The sequence below is a fragment of the Oryctolagus cuniculus genome, chromosome 14, assembly GCF_964237555.1.
Source record: "Oryctolagus cuniculus chromosome 14, mOryCun1.1, whole genome shotgun sequence".
Classification (NCBI taxonomy): domain Eukaryota; kingdom Metazoa; phylum Chordata; class Mammalia; order Lagomorpha; family Leporidae; genus Oryctolagus; species Oryctolagus cuniculus.
The window spans coordinates 63,036,183-63,053,747 of NC_091445.1; the positions used below are offsets into that span (position 1 = coordinate 63,036,183).

A 17,565-nucleotide genomic window follows, 5' to 3' on the forward strand; every position below is an offset into this window, starting at 1 on the left:
AGGCAGAGAGAGAGAGGTCTTCCATCCATTGGTTCACTTCCCAGCTGGCCGCAATGGCCGGAGCTGTGCCGATCTGAAGCCAGGAGCCTCCTCTGGGTCTCCCATGTGGGTGGAGGGGCCCAAGGACCTGGGCCATCTTCTACTGCTTCCCCAGGCCATAACAGAGAGCCGGATCGGAAGAGGAGCAGCCAGGTCTCGAACCAGCGCCCATATGGGATGGTGGTGCTTCAGGCCATGGTGTGAACCTGTTGTGCCACAGCGCCAGCCCCTAAATATCTGATTTTTTAAGATTAAATCTAGAAGTAATTGATTTGAGGCCTTTTTTCCTTTTCTTTTCTTTTCTTTTCTTTTCTTTTCTTTTCTTCTTTTCTTTCTTTCTCTCTTTCTTTCTCTCTTTCTTTCTCTCTTTCTTTCTTTCTTTCTTTCTTTCTTTCTTTCTTTCTTTCTTTCTTTCTTTCTTTCTTTCTTTCTTTCTTTCATTTATTTATTGACAGGCAGAGTGGACAGTGAGAGAGAGAGAGAGACAGAGAGAAAGGTCTTCCTTTGTTGTTGGTTCACCCTCCAATGGCCGCTGCAGCCGGCACACTGCGCTGATCTGAAGGCAGGAGCCAGGTGCTTCTCCTGGTCTCCCATGGGGTGCAGGGCCCAAGCACTTGGGCCTTTCTAATATATGTAGTTAATGCTATACTATGCATTACTTTAGCAGAATAATTTCATTAGATTCAAAGTATTTTGTAGTATCTCTTGTGGTTTTCTTTGTCTCATGAATAATTTAGAAGTACATTTCCTTATTTCTAAATATTTTGGAATATATTTCTATACACATTTTTCTTAGGGACTACTTATTAATTTTTGATCATGTACATGCTTTGTATGTTTTCAGACTTTGATTTTATGGCCCAGAGAATGATTTATCTTGATGAATGTTCAGTGTGCACCTGAAAAATAATGTAAATCCACTTGTTGCACGACATCTTTTCTAAATGTTAGTTAGTGCATGTCAGTTGGTAAATCTTATGATTTTTTTGGGGGGGGTGGATGAAAATTCTTGTCTGTCAATTACTGCAAAAGAAGTGGGTGTGTGCCTTTATTAAATTTGCTCTTGTATTTTGTAGGTCTGTTATTAGAGGTTTAAGCCTTTGGGGTTATTGTGTATCTTGACCAACTAACTCTTGATTTTGATTATTACCATATTTTCTTCTGCCTCTGCTTGTATTCTTGTTCTGATTTCTTTCTTGTCTAATAATAATATAGTCTTCTGACCATTTGCATGGTACTCTTTTTCCATCCTTTTGATATTAACCTGCTTCGGTCAATCAAAAAAGCAAATAATCTATGTTCCCACTTAACCTATGTATGACGGACTCTCCTGGGTTTTGCTTTCATTTCATCACTTTTTTTTTTTTTTTTTTTTTTTTTGGGACAGGCAGAGTTAGTGAGAGAGAGAGAGAGGAAGGTCTTCCTTTTTCTGTTGGTTCACCTCCCAAATGGTCGCTACATCTGGTTTGCTGTGCCCATCTGAAGCCAGGAGCCAGGTGCTTCCTCCTGGTCTCCCAGGAGGGCGCAGGGCCCAAGCACTTGGGCCGTCCTCCACTGCCTTCCTGGATCACATCAGAGAGCTGGACTGGAAGAGGGGCAACCAGGACAGAATCCGGCGCCCTGACTGGGACTTCACATTTAGCATCCTTTCCCTTCTAATTCGTGCTTTACATTATTTCCAATTAATATAATTATTTGTGAGGTTGAATTTTTGCTGCACATTTTGCATGTTATAATTTTATTTATCTGGGCTTTCGTTAAGAGGAGGTTGGAAAACACTGCTTGAGAGGGTCTCAGCTAGCCACAGAATTGAAGTAGGTGGCTCACTTTATTTTTGCGGGTAACTTAATGGCAAATGTTTTATAAGGCATGTTTTGCTTTAATCTAAAATAATTATTAGATTTACATACTAAAAAGGTAAGGCAGTGTTTGTGGACTTTTCCCTGTTTTAAAATCCTTTATTATAAATGAATATCTTCTGTTTCTTTTTAGGACTGTGAGGTTATGGGAAGTTGAAAATCCAAAGAAACAGAAAAGTGTGTTTAAACCACGGACAATGCAGGGTAAAAAAGTGATTCCCACTACATGCACATATAGTAGAGATGGAAACCTCGTAGCAGCTGCCTGCCAGAATGGAAGCATCCAGATTTGGGACCGAAATTTGACTGTAAGTCAAGGACATTTGAATCTTCTTTCCTTAGGAGACATCTACCTTATAAAGACAAACATCATGTTAAATATTATGAAGGCCAATTTCCTGAGTTTAGACCTAATTTAAACTTCAGTGTTAGTTGATCAAACATTGGGATTTTTGCAGTAAACAGCATTTCAGCAAACATTCCATCTCAGTATTTTCCAGTGCATATTACATTTTACTTTTAAAATAAATTTGTTCTTTTGGTATAAAATTTAAAAAGCACAGTGCAGTTTATTATATAACATCTCAATTTATTTTATTTTCAAAGTGATGGTTATGACAGTAATATAAAACAAAACTAAGCCGGCACCGCGGCTCAATAGGCTAATCCTCCACCTAGCGGTGCTGGCACACTGGGTTCTAGTCCCAGTCGGGGCGCCGGATTCTGTCCCGGTTGCCCCTCTTCCAGGCCAGCTCTCTGCTATGGCCCGGGAAGGCAGTGGAGGATGGCCCAGGTGCTTGGGCCCTGCACCCCATGGGAGACCAGGAGAAGCACCTGGCTCCTGCCTTCGGATCAGCGCAGTGTGCCGGCCGGCCGGGGCGGCCATTGGAGGGTGAACCAATGGCAAAGGAAGACCTTTCTCTCTGTCTCTCTCTCTCACTGTCCACTCTGCCTGTGGGGGAAAAAAAAAAAAAAAAAAAAACTAAGCAGATACCTAGAAAATACCCTTTAAAGAATGTTAGAAAAATGTGAAAAGTCCAGAATGATCCATTTCTTTAGTAATTTAAATAATTTTTTAGCATTCCATGGTGTTCCAGTTTGAATAGGTTTCAGGGTTTTTTTTTTTTTTTTTTTTGGGGGGGGGAAAGGCAGAGTGGACAGTGAGAGAGAGAGAAAGAGAGAAAGGTCTTCCTTTGCCGTTGGTTCACCCTCCAATGGTCACCGCGGCCTGTGCGCTGCAGCCAGCACACCGCGCTGATCTGATGGCAGGAGCCAGGTACTTATCCTGGTCTCCCATGCGGGTGCAGGGCCCAAGGACTTGGGCCATCCTCCACTGCACTCCCTGGCCACAGCAGAGAGCTGGCCTGGAAGAGGGGCAACCGGGACAGAATCCGGCGCCCCGACCAAGACTAGAACCCGGTGTGCCGGTGTCGCAAGGCGGAGGATTAGCCTAGTGAGCCGTGGCGCCGGCCTAGGTTTTTCTTTTACAGTTTTGGTTCATTATTAGAATAAATAAATTTTAGAGTTGGAAAGGATTTTAGAGTGCATAGAAATAGTAGATTTGAAAAACCCTTGACTAATTCTGTAAATTAGCAGTTAGCTTTAAAAAGGCCTTTGTTTTATGTATTAATGGTAACATAAAAGTTTGTTAGGTAGTGTAAGTCTAGATGCCCAATGTTAATGTCTGCACAAATGTTATAATAGAGTTTGGATTTTTTATTTCAGTAAAAAGGTCTTGTCTGGTTATTAATTCAGTTAAGTATTTGCTGGTTACATACTATAAGTCAGGCACCGTTCAAGGCATTGAGAATTCTTATCAAAACTTCCTGCCCTCATGGAGTTTACATTTTGGTTTGTTTTCTAAGTTATAAAAGTAATATTCTGCTCGGTTTTGCTCATCAAACATTTACATTTAGAAAAGGACCCTAGGAAACACAGTTGTCTTTTCAGGCAGATGAGTTAAAGTCGTTGTGTTGGAAGAAGGTAGAAAGCACTGCTGGGGTTGTGGGGGGAATCCATGCTGATAATGCTGGAAGTATCTATGGCATTTTCTGTTTGTCAGATCTTTTTATTTCTGTTTTCATCTCCACTGTAAACCCCATAAAGCTTCATAACAGCACAGAGATTTTAAAACTCCTTTGAATTGTAAACTGAGTTTTAACCAAGCAATAAATTTTTTTAGTAACTGGCTTTCATCGTCTCTGGGTGCTGTTGATTCCAGCATAGAAATTCTGAAACACACAGTTTTCTTGTGTAGCTTTAGCAGTGATGTTTTTGGTGTAGTGTGTATGCATGTGCCTTTCTTTTAGAATAGCTTGTTTTTATATAGTTAAATATGGTTTTTGAAGATTAACTTTGCATATCTTAAAATATGAGTATCTCTTTCTGGTTTTGTGGAAAATAAAGGCATGTGCGTACCAGTCTCCAAGAAATAGTCCTACTAATTGCAGTATAGTCTTTGATCTTATTTTGTTAGAATATAATAACATATAAATGTGTGCTTTATTATTTCATATCCCATTTGTTATATTTTATTCATATTGTTACATTTGTGTGTAATTGTGTATTAGCTGGCCGGCGCCACGGCTCAGTAGGCTAATTCTCTGCCTGCGGCGCCAGCACCCAGGTTCTAGTCCCGGTTGGAGCGCCGGATTCTATCCTGATTGCTCCTCTTCCAGTCCAGCTCTCTGCTGTGGCTCGGGAAGGCAGTGGAGGATGGCCCAAGTGCTTGGGCGCCTGCAACCGCATGGGAGACTGGGAGGAAGCACCTGGCTCCTGACTTCGGATCAGTGCAGTGCGCCGGCTGTAGTGGCCATTATTGGGGTGAACCAACGGAAGGAAATTTCTCTCTATCTCTGTCTCTCTCTCTCTAACTCTGCCTGTCAAAAAAAAAAATTGTATATTAGCTTAAAACAAATTAGGTTGGGGCTGGCGCCGCGGCTCACTAGGCTAATCCTCCGCCTAGCGGCGCCGGCACACCGGGTTCTAGTCCCGGTCGGGGTGCCGGATTCTGTCCCAGTTGCCCCTCTTCCAGGCCAGCCCTCTGCTGTGGCCAGGGAGTGCAGTGGAGGATGGCCCAAGTGCTTGGGCCCTGCACCCCATGGGAGACCAGGAAAAGCACCTGGCTCCTGGCTCCTGCCATCGGATCAGCGCGGTGCGCCGGCCGCAGCGCGCCGGCCGCGGCGGCCATTGGAGGGTGAACCAACGGCAAAGGAAGACCTTTCTCTCTGTCTCTCTCTCTCACTGTCCACTCTGCCTGTCAAAAAAAAAAAAAAAAAATTAGGTTGAACAGAAAAAAATCGCCAGCAAAAAACACGGCTTGACATAAAACAGATTTTAAATTTTTTTAAATTGTTTTTCAACAATAAAAAAATTCACATAGGAATCCTAAAACTGAAATAAGAAAGCCTTTGAGCAATATTTTTAATGCAGTTGCCAAAGAACTACATGGCAGATAATGGTTAATACATGCTTTGTAATGATAAAGCTATCAAAATTCCCATGTATAGTTATTGAATTCTTATTAGACCAACTTAAACTTTAGCAAATGAAATGAAACGAAACATATTTATTTATTTATTTATTTATTTATTTTTTTGACAGGCAGAGTGGACAGTGAGAGAGAGAGACAGAGAGAAAGGTCTTCCTTTGCCGTTGGTTCACCCTCCAATGGCTGCCGCGGCCCGCGCGCTGCGGCCGGCGCACCACGCCGATCCGGTGGTAGGAGCCAGGAGCCAGGAGCCAGGTGCTTTTCCTGGTCTCCCATGGGGTGCAGGGCCCAAGCACCTGGGCCATCCTCCACTGCACTCCCTGGCCATAGCAGAGAGCTGGCCTGGAAGAGGGGCAACCGGGACAGAATCCGGCACCCCAACCGGGACTAGAACCCGGTGTGCCGGCGCCGCTAGGCGGAGGATTAGCCTAGTGAGCCGCGGCGCCGGCCGAAACATATTTCTTTAGCAGTCAGGGGTCTCTATTAAAGAGGAATCCCTGTATTCTTAGGATCTGCCTTTACTATAGAATTATGCTGGCCAGTATACTAGCTAGTAGGCACATTTGACTATTTCAGTTTATTAAAATAAAATACAATTAATATTTCAGTTCCTCTGTCACTGTAGCCACATTTTCCACGTGCCCAACAGCCTCATGTGAGTAATGGCTATTTGCTGAACAGAACAGATAAAATTGTTTCCATCACTGACACAGTTTTGTTGCAGGGGTGGTTGTTGCCAGGGCTTCCTTTCCATCGTAAAATGATACCCTACTTTTCAGTTTGAGAAGTAGGACCCCATGGTGGAGTTTCTTTGGGTCTACGCTGCCTCACTGGCTCTACACTCCCTTCTCATCAGTGTAATTATTTTAGTAACAACAAGGAGGCCAGTTCCTGGTTGGAGTCAAGTGAGGGATGTGCAGAATAGTGGGAGAAGACAATAGGGAGGTGACAGCATGCACCCTGACCTAGTGCTTTTGCCCACACTGAACCTGCAGCCCTCATCTCCCAGGTATTCATATGGCTTTTCCCCTCTTAAGGTTCTTGGCTCCATTTACCTCTCCACAGCAAGGCCTTCTCTGACCATTCCTTGTTTAAAACTGCAATCTCGGCACACTGGGTTCTAGTCCTGGTCAGGGCGCTGGATTCTGTCCCGGTTGCTCCTCTTCCAGGCCAGCTCTTTGCTGTGGCCCGGGAAGACAGTGGAGGATGGCCCAAGTGCTTGGGCTCTGCGCCCGCATGGGAGGCCAGGAGAAGCACCTGGCTCTTGGCTTCGGATTGGCGCAGTGCGCCGGCTGTAGCAGCCATTAGAGGGGTGAACCAACGGAAGGAAGACCTTTCTCTCTGTCTCTCTCACTGTCCACTCTGCCTGTCAAAAAAAAAAAAAAAAAAAAAAAAGCAATCTTCTCACTCCAGTGGCTCTCTCTGTTCCTCTTCTATTCACCTGTAGTGCTGATCCCCTACAGTACAGTGCTGTACTGTAGGTTCACTTCTTTAAATTGACTATTTCTGCCGAGTAGGATATTGGCTTCTTGAGGGAAAGAAGTGTCTGTTTTTGCTCACTGATGTGTTCCTATAGCAAAACATAGTGCTTCGTACATAGTAGCCTTGCAGTAACTATTTGTTGAATGAATTGTGAATGCATGAATTCTAAAAAAAGGTAACATTAAATGAGATGGCCAATTTATTCCTTCCTTCCTCCTCCATCCTCCCTCCCTCCCTCCTACCTCCTCCCTCCTCCCTCCCTCCCTCCCTCCCTCCTTCCCTTCCTTGTGAGTTACAGAAATGCAGAGGCAGATAGGGAGGGAGGGAGAGAGGTCTTCCATCTGCTGGATCTCTCCTGAGATGACCACAGTGACCAGAGCTGTGCTGATCCTAATCAGCCAGGAGCCAGAAGCTTCTTCTGGGTCTCTCACGTGGGTGCAGGGGCCCAAGGACTTGAGCCATTTTCCACTGCTTTCCCAGGCCACAGCAGAGATCTGAATTGGAAGTGGAACAGCTGGAACTGGAACCGGTGCCCATATGGGATGCGGGCACTGCAGATGGTAGCCTTACCATCTGCACCACAATGCCAACCCTACCAATTTATTTCTAAGAAGACATTAAAAAATAATAGCATTAATAAACTATCTTAGTTTTGTGAAAAAGTGAGATGGAGGGGTGTGTATATGTGTGTGTGCACAGATCTTGGTGGGCTGGTAGAGGTCAAGACATTTTAAGGAGAGTTTTGCTCTCTTCTTGATGATGTATAAGTACCCTGCTGATTTTGGATTAGCTAATAATAGGTGGATTTTTAAGAACTATTTTTGTGTCTTGTTCAAGTGTAATTTCTGGCTTTTAAAGCAATTCAGCATGTGTAGTCTTATGAATACCTAATAGCTTCTTCTGTTCCTGTAAAAACCTTTCAAATTCATTTTTTAGACTTACTTTGCTCAAAGCAATGTAGCTGTTCTGTAATAGCTATCAAGGGTCTAGAATACACCAGACATTTTACGAAAAGGACATATTGTATTTACTTGCATTGCAGTCGCTCTGCAGACTGACTTCTTTTCAGGCAAATAGGGACCTATCCTGTTCATGGAACTCTGCCTTCCCAAGACACTGTCTGGTCCTTTGACCTGCAACCCCTGCCAGGATCCTGGGACTGACACTCCTGTGAAAATCACTACACACTGCAAAACTTTACCAAGAAGGCTTCAAGTCTACCAGATATGACAGAAACATTTTTCTAGGTCAGTGGCTTGCCAGTTCCCACACTCCAGCTATGCCTGGGAATGCATCAGAGAAAGCTGAGGCAAGGACTAGAAATCATGTCAGAAGATTAGCTTCTCCGCAAAACAAGCCCCTGGTGAATAAGATTACAGGTATGAATGAGACAGAATGCAGGAAGCAGCCACCAGTGGTAGCTTGGATTCAGCATTCCACAAGTGTTAATTGTCTCTACTTGCTGTCAGATAACCCATGGTAAAGGTTGATTTATGAACTCCTGTACCTTTCTTCTTCATTCTTACATGTCTTACCATAGATTAAAAAAATTTTTTAACTTGCAGAGAGAATTTGCTGTTTGTTCTTTTCATTTGAAAACAGCCTTTTAAGTGAATTGATGCAACTATAATTCTGTGCTTTTCTTCAAAATTTCTCTATTTAAATGGAATCATAATTTTATAAAACATTAAATGTGTACTTTTTCTTTCTTTTTTTTAAAATTTATTTTGACAGATAGAATTAGACAATGAGAGAGAGAGAGAGACAGAGAGAAAGGTCTTCCTTCCGTTGGTTCAGCCCCCAAATGGCCGCTACGGCAGGAGCTTCGCTGATCTGAAGCCAGGAGCCAGGTGCTCCTCCCGGTTTCCCATGCAGGTGAGGCCATGGCGCCAACCCCAAAAGTGTACTTTTTCAAAGAATTTTTATTTTTAAAATTTTAATACCTCGGGCCCAGCACCGTGGCTCACTTGGCTAATCCTCCACCTGTGGTGACGGCATCCCATATGGGCACTGGGTTCTAGTCCCGGTTGCTCCTTTTCCAGTCCAGCTCCCTGCTGTGGCCTGGGAGTGCAGTGGAGGATGGTCCAGGTCCTTGGGCCCTGCACCTGCATGGGAGACCAGGAGGAAGTGCCTGGCTCCTGGCTTCGGATCGGTGTAGCACCGGCTATAGCGGCCATTTGGGTGGTGAACCAACGGAAGGAAGACCTTTCTCTCTGTCTGTAACTCTACCTGTCAAATAAATAAATAAAAAATCTTTAAAAAAATTGTAATGCCTCTTCTCTCTACCTTCACTATCAAATAATGCTTATGAATTACCTGGTATGCCTCCTTCTGTACTCTTCCCTGTATCTCTTTATCTGTATCTTTCAGCTTGTTAATCTACATTGAGAGCATTTCATATTTATTTTGGGGTGCCAGCCACCTCACTGAGAATGACACAAAAGAAATTTAAATCCATAAGTATTTGTAAAAACATTAGAAAATAATCTGTGACACAATTTATGACCAGATGCTTTTTTGGATAGTGCCCCAGATGTGGAAGAGTTAGGTAGGACAGAGGCCAGACTGAGCAGTCATAGTCAGGGCCCCTGGGAAGTATATAATTTGGGTAAGCAACAGGATTAATTGGGATTGCAGAGTGATAATGTTGATATTTTACTTAACAAAGCAGAACAGAGCTGTTCTATATAAAAAACACTTAAAAAGTCTCCTTTTCGATCGAATCTTTTAGAATCAGCATCAAGCCAATTTGATATAATGATAAGTACTACTAAGAAAAATAAGGCAGAATAATGAGACTGTTTTGGGGGGAGAAGATGGCCCTTGAGTGCCTCACTCCTCACTGCTGGACTCTATCTGCAGTGCATTATCCTATTAAAGATACTTTGCAAGATTTAGAATTTTTTTCACTATTTTCTGTTAAATTTTCATAATGTAGATCTGATCCTTCTTCTGCACTTCAAGTAATTTTGTTCAAGCCAGATTCTCATACTGTTCGTTTACTGGTTTCTCTGGTTACTTTTCTTTAATAGGCATTATTTGCCTTTTATTAAAAAATGCTTTTTTTGGACATTATTATGAAGCTATTATAGCCACTGAAAATGAAAACAATATTTACTTCTAGGGAGGTTCAGTAAGTATGTGTTCTGAGAGACCATTAGTGAGAAGGAAGAATTTTATAAAGGAAAGCTCTTAATATTAATTTCATCTTTCTCTTGTAGAACAGTTACAACAAACCAAGCTTCTCCTGATTGGAGTGTTAACCTGTGGATATTAAAGATATTGGAAATTTAAAAAGAATAATGCATTGAAATATCTTTGTTACCAGCCTTGCTTTTTTATAAATATGCCTTTCGCACAATGTTAAAAAGTTGTTGAACTTTGATTTAGAAAACATTTTTACTATTTATCATTTACCATCATCTACAAATGTGAAGGTGTGTGAAGAACTCATGTGTAATTTAAAAATTTCCCTTTGAGATTATTTCAGCCAAGAAGAATGACTTTTAGCCTTGTTCTTTAAATTTCTTGGGGATACTACTTTTGCTGTCCATCTTGAGAATATAGACAGTTTTTTGAAATCTGATTGCTCTGTGGTTTCGAGTGTTCATTGCCTTTCTCACAGTGAAGTAATTGTAGGACTCTCAAGGGTTAAACATGACACAGAATAGCTAAGATTGTGCCTGTAGCTCATGTTAATGACCTCTTCCAGGTATCTCCTCCCTTCTTTCCTCAAAGAATAATCACTTACTAGTAATTTACAACCTTTACTTGATAATAAGTTTTTAAGTTAAGGTGGCACAGTATTGACTATGAAAGAACAAAGCAATTTGTTATAGGGGGGAAAAACCTGTTTTTTATTTTAAAACAGTTAAAAAATACCAAGTGATTGAGAAAAAATACTTCTAGTGTCTTCCTTTGAGAAAAATGGTCTCTGAAAAATATAAAGAGCAGTGTTAAAAATTAAAATACAGGCTTTTATCTTTTGAATAGGCCTAGTGCTGGGAGTCTAGAAAGCTCTGTATGAACAGCCAAAAGTCTGCATAGAATTGGATAGTTCTGAAGCACATTTTATAAATGACACCCAGGACATGAGTGTACATTGTATAGTATGTGAGACTTTATGAGAGTCCATCCTCAGTTTTCTGAGTGCTCTACGTCTCCTTTTCTATATTTATGAAATGAAACCTTATTAGGTTATTTTGAGAATGTTTTTAGGTAATGTGTTTAAAAAACCCAGACAGGACAGGGGCATAGCAGGTTCTTACTGTCTGTTGGTCAGGGGCATAGCAGGTTCTTACTGTCTGTTGGTCTCCCCCTTTTTCATTTTAGCTCTTAGACTGCATACAATTTTTGGAGAAAGGTGAAGTTCAATCTTAGGATACTTTTTTTACTCTGTGGGAGTCTTAGGAATCTGAGTTTCACAGATTTTTTGGTTACCAGAGGTATGGATTAGGGAGGTAGGAATGCAGGTCTCTTGCTACTGCAGTCATTCAGTGCATGCAAGTGTGTAGCCCACTGTGCCACAGCGCCGGCCCAAGTGGTGGCCGGTTAAGCCTCTGCCTGTGATGCCAGCACCCGTATGGGTGCTCATTAAAGTCCTGGCTGCTCTACTTCTGATCCAGCTTGCTGCTAACGTGCCTGGGAAGGCAGTGGAAGATGTCCCAGGTACTTGGGACCTTGAACCCATATCGGAGACTCAGATGAAACTCCTGGCCTCTGATTCCTGGCTTGGTCTGGGCCAGCCCTGGCCGTTGCCATTTGGGGAGTGAACCAGCAGATGAAAGATTCTCTCTCTCTTTCTCTTTCTCCCTTCCTCCTTCTCTCTCTCTCTCTCTCTCTCTCTCTCTCTCTCTCTCTTTCTCCAACTCTGCCTTTCAAATAAATAAAAAATAAATCTTAAAGACTTGAAAAAATGCTATGGATCTGATTTTTAGTTATGCATAAGTAGGTATGTGAATTATATATATATTTTTACAAATATTCAAGAGAAAACATATGACAGAGAAATCATCCTGTAATGTTTTTCATGTGCATAGTTTTCAATGATTACTTTTCAGAGAAGTATTTCATTGAATCAAACACAAATAACCATCAAAACTGCAAAATTACTTGCAGACTCTAAACTTAAGTTACTAATTTGTCAATTATTTTAATGAATGCTCTTAGGTTTTAATAATACTGCTCTTGTAAAGTGTCGCATTATGTTTAAAGCAACATTTATCAAATGAAAAAATTCTGACTTTTAGAAAAGCTAAATTAAAAAGTTTTCTTAAAGCATAGATGATCTGTATCTTTGTGTTTTGAGGTCAGGAATAATATAATTGGATTTAAGACTTATGGCTAAACATGGTAGGTTAAACACATTCATTCAATCCTGTTCCCCCTGGAAACATCATTGAAATAATAGAAAAGGCATTTTTAAATGCATAATTCTGTATAGAGGAAGAGAATCAGAGAGGAGATGACAGCAGAATAGAGAAGTCAGGACACGTTTGGAAGCTGGAAACCAGACACATAAATGGTAATGGACTTAAGCCAACTAAGAGAAAGCAGAAACACTAGCTGTGGTGGGGGGAATCTGTGAGAGATTGAGAAAGAGCTGATTGATCTGGGAATTCTCTGCCCTCCCCTCTGCAGCCAGATCACTGCTCTTCCCTTACCAGTACAGAAGATGAAAATATTACTGGTACAGGGGGTCTGTTAGAGAGATATACCGTATTCCAGGCAAAGTTGAGATAGGTGAAAACTTTTGTATAGAGCTGTTCTTCCTGCCTCCCTCCTCTATTGTTGTCATCATCATCATTTTCATAGTACTTAGTTCAGACAATATTTTAAGCACTTTTCATATGATATTTTACCTATGATTTCAATACCGTTATTATAATTTTACAGATGAGGAGACCCAGACACAGAGATTGAGTTGCCTAGAGGTTACAGTGGCAAAACCAGGATTCAGTCCCCAGCAATCTGGCTCCAGAGTCTATACCAGGGGTCATAAATCTATGGCCCATCAGCCAGATTTAGCCCACTACTTGGTTTTGTATGGCCTGCAAGCTAAGGAAGGTTTTTATTTTTTTAAATGGTTGTATTATTTTTCTGTGACTGTTGTCACAGATTACCACAAATTTCTGTAAGGTAGAAGTTAGAAGTTAGAGAGAGAGAGAATATGTAGGAAATGGAAGAAATTTTCAAGGGAAAAAAAACCTCTATAATTAAGTATTCTAAGACAGATGAATGCAAACCAAGAAACTAAGGCGAAATAGTACAGAAAAATGTTAGTGGTCAAGAGAGAGATCTTGGAGTAGTGATCTCTCTTAGAAGTTAGGTACAATCAAGGAAGCCTAGCAAATAGATTAAAAGACAATGAGAAAGAAAAGGTAGGAGATTTAAAGGGCCAACCCCCAAAGCCCAGTAATTGATTACAAACTTAAGAAAAAAATATAGGGAAAAGAAGATAGAATAAGGTGAGGAGTAGTTAAGCCTGAGCCCCTGAGAAAGATTTCAGAACTGGAAAACCATGACTGTGCAGATGGGAAGGACTCACCTATGAAGAATGAAGGGGAAACCAGAAATACAGAGAAGATCCTTAACTCTGACAGAGAAAGCATACAATAGGAATCATAGGAGAATAATGGGCCCATGGAATTTAGAGTGTTGTGAGACAGTTACCCAAATCAAAGACCTTTACTCTTAGCTCAGTAGGAAGGGCCACAAAGAGCAAGTAGGGCTGACAGCAGAAAAGAGTCATATCATTTGTTCCATAGAGGTTGTCCAGCTTCCTCTTGGGGTCAGGTGCTGTCCTGGGCTCTGGGGATACCACAGCAAGCAAAACAGAGCTTTTCACTTTGCTTTCAAAGGCCCCAACAAATACAGAATATTGGTTTTTTGAGGATTTATCAGTAATCATTCTCCAAACAATTTTATAGTTTTAAAAAATGAAGTAAGACTTTGTAAACTAAAAGTTTGAGTGTCTTTTTTTTTTTTTTTAAAGATTTTATTTATTTATCTGGGAGGTAGAGTCACAGAGAGAGAGAGAGGGAGAGACAGAAAGAGAAGAGGTCTTCCATCTGCTGGCTCACTCCTCAAATGGCTGCAATGGCTGGAGCTGGGCCTATCAAAAGCCAGGAGACAGGAGCTTTTTTGGGTTTCCCACGTGTGTGCTGGGGTCCACACACTTGGGGCCATCTTATACTGCTTTCCCAGGCCCTAGCAGAGAGCTGGATCAGAAGAGGAGCATAACTGGGACATGAACTGGTGCCCTTATGGCATACCAGTGCTGCAGGTGGAGGCCAGCCCACTACAGCACAGCCCCCACCCCCACGCTTGTGCCCAGTGTCTTTTTTTCAGTTCTTTTCCTCCTTATTAACAGCATCATTCTTGGAGATGGTCTCTTCTGCCAACTTTCCTGCTGTTCCAACCAAGGCACTGAGGCAGCTTTGACTTGAGTGTTGCTACCTTTCTGTTCTCAGCTTCCATCTCTTGACTGTTTCCTGCTGGCTCCGTATTTGTGTAAAGGGATGTTAGGTTTCTTGGTCTCCTGTGGAGAGGATGAGCTGCTTTACTTGCAGTCATCATTATTTGTAGTGACTGCTGACTGGCGGTGTTTCTCTTGGCTTGGTCCTAAGCAGTCTTTACTGCATACTTTCAACTACCTGTGGAACACTCCCACCAGGATATTCCAGAGCTGTAACTCAGTATACCCAAGACACAGCTCCATTATCTTTTTCTCTTTTAGAACTCACTCACTCTTCCTTTTTTTTTTTTTTTTTATATTTATTTATTTTTAAAGACTAGGTTAGAGAGAGAGCGAGCTGGAGAGACAGAGATCTTTCCATCTGCTCGGTCATGCCCCAGATGGCCGCAGTGGCCAGGGCTGGGCCAGACCAAAGTCAGGAGCCAAGAGCTTCCGCTGGGTCTTCCATGTGGGTGCAGGGGCCCAAGCACTTGGGCCACCTTCTCTGTTTTTCGCAGACCATCAGCATGGAGCTAGATTAGATCAGAAGAGGAACTGCTGGGACACAAACCTGTGGTTTTACTTGCTACAACACAGTGCCAGCCCCTACTTTTCCTTTAGGCTTTGCTCTTTTAGTGGTTTTTTTTTTTTTTTTTTTTTTTTTTTTTCCTTTCGAGCTTCCGAGTATCTGTGCTTCCTGTAGCCAGAGTCTGTCTTACAAATTGTGTTTGAGTGTTGCTCATCTCTCTTGCCTTCACTTGACTTCAGACTGTCAACATCACAGGCTGTCCTCACCGTTCTCTGTCCATCCTCTGTGATGTGTGCAGCTCCAGTGGAAATCACGTTGAATGATGCACTCACTGTTTCAGTACATGCCATGTTCTGAATAAAGTTTACGTTTCCTCAGAGTGCCATCCACAGCTTTTCAGTTCGTCTTTTCCAACCTTTGAGTAAGTCCCACGTTGCTCTATAAATAGAAAAACTTCTTTAAAAAACTTATTTTTTGACATATGGTATTGTACAGTATTATAATTTGTTACATGTATACAATGTGTAATAATTGAATCAGAGCAGTTAGCTTAAGTCTCCTCAAATATTGCCAATTCTGTTTAAAAACTTCTTTTGAAAATTAGTCTAGATGATACTTTGTGCCCTCATGATCATCCTCTAATTTACCGCTTGCTGGCTTTCCCTGTATTGCTCTGCCATATAAATGCTTCTCCAGCAAGCCCCTCACTGCTGGGAAGGCCAAGTCAGATACCATTCCTCCATGATGCTCTTGAACAGTCAGGGTGCTCATTTATGGTCTAGAAGATTTTACATATGTACAACAATTTGAACCCTAAAAACGTTCAAACAAAATAGCTCACAAAATTTTTAAATAATCTTTCAGGACTGGCATTTTGCCTAGTGCTTAAGATGCCAGTTTGGGATGCGTGTTTCCCATATTGAAGTGCCTGGGTTGGATGCCTGAATTCACTCCTGACTTTAGCTTCCTGCTAATGTGAGCCCTGGGAGTGAGTGTGTCCCTGATACTCACATGGAAGACTTTGATTGACTTCCTGGCTCTCGGCTTTGGCCCTTGCTGGGCGCAAGCATTTAGGAGAGTGAACCTGTGGATGGGAACTTGCTGTCTGTCGTCCCTTAAACAATTAAATTATTTCATCTTAAAATATCATCTTTCTTATAAGTGAAGAATGCTTAGTCATGGTTTATCCCATAAGGATAGTGATTTTGTCCAGGCTACAGATGTGTTAGTGATGTAACATTGGCTCAAGCTGTTGTATAAGGAGAGGGTGGTTCAAGTTGTGAAAATACAGCAGTCTTGCCCCTTCCTCCAGCCTCTCTCTAGCTCACTAAGTACCAGGCTAGCTGGCCTCTTTCTGTTCATCAATTACTATGCTTGGTAGCTCTGCTGCATGGGTGCCTTTGCCACGTTTTACCCCGGTTGTGACTGCTAACTTCTCATTCTCGCCTCTGGTGAAATGTCATCTCCAAGAACCACATAGGGTGTAGTGGCAGAGAGAGAGGTGAAGGAGGCTAATTCTAAGGGCCAAACTTCCTGCCAGAGTAGTGCCCTTGTTCTCCTTGTCCCTGTGTCTCTGTTCTGTTGCTTTGTTTTATGTCTTCCCAGCACATACAACTGTGTAACTTTTTTTTTTTCCCTGCTCAGTCGTTTTATCTACTCCTAAGCTTTTTGTCTTTTTTTCTGTCTCCCATGCCTAAGATGAGCATGACTTATCAATAAATATTTGTTGAATACATGAACACTGTTGGAGCATCACAGTTTTTAATCTTAAGTTGATTTTCAGTTGTCTTATTTCTAAGTTTTATGTTAATGTTAATCACTTTTTTTTTTGGATAGGCAGAGTTAGACAGTGAGAGAGAGAGAGACAGAGAGAAAGGTCTTCCTTCCATTGGTTCACCCCCAAATGGCCGTAAAATAAATATATTCTTATAGACTTGTTTCAGTTAGACTTCAGTATGTAGTGATGCTTATTTGCATTGGTAGTTAACTAAATTCTAAAGCCTATAATAGTAATAATCAGTAATATTTATTGGATATTTATTTTATGCCAGGGACTATTCATTTGGCTCTCAGAACAGTATGATGAAGCAGGTACTGCCATTAGCTACCTATTTTAGATGAGAAGACTGAAGTGTGCAGGAAAAGGTTTAACAACATGCCCAGAGTCATGCAGCCAGGATTCTGCCTCAAAATCTGCACTCCTGCATCTCTGTGTTGCACTGCTTTATGGCCCAGTCGTGAGTGATCCTGATAGAAATGTTCTAAAACTGGCTTGTGGTCACAGCTGTACAATGTGAGTTTAGTTTAAAAGTCATTTTGATAGGTGGGCTTTATGGTTTTAAATTGTACTTTTTTTAAAAGACTTATTTTATTTATTTGAAAGACAGCGTGACAGAGAGAGAGGTCTTCCATCCACTGGTTCACTCCCTAGATGGCCGCAATGGCTGGAGCTGTGCCAGTCCGAAGCTAGGATGCAGGAGCTTCTTCCAGGTCTCCCACGCGGGTGCAGGGGCCCAAGCACTTGAGCCATCTTCTACTGCTTTCCCAGGCCATAGCAGAGAGCTAGATTGGAAGAGGAGCAGCCGGGACTGGAACCGGCGCCCATATGGGATGCCAGTGCTTCAGGCCAGGGTTTTAACCCACTGTGCCACAGCGCCAGCCCCTTAAATTGTGCTTTGATAAAGATGTCTAAAAGTAAAATTATGTATAT

The 17,565-nt window shown here is 41.9% G+C and overlaps 1 protein-coding gene across 1 annotated transcript in view; it reads left to right on the plus strand.

Annotated features, from left to right (window-relative positions):
• Nucleotides 1-17,565, plus strand: part of WDR70 (WD repeat domain 70) — a 313,385-nt gene that overhangs the window by 202,252 nt on the left and 93,568 nt on the right. The window contains exon 10 of the mRNA XM_002713983.5: nt 2,032-2,206. Coding sequence (XP_002714029.2) covers nt 2,032-2,206 — 175 coding nt within the window. The remainder of the gene's footprint in view (nt 1-2,031; nt 2,207-17,565) is intronic.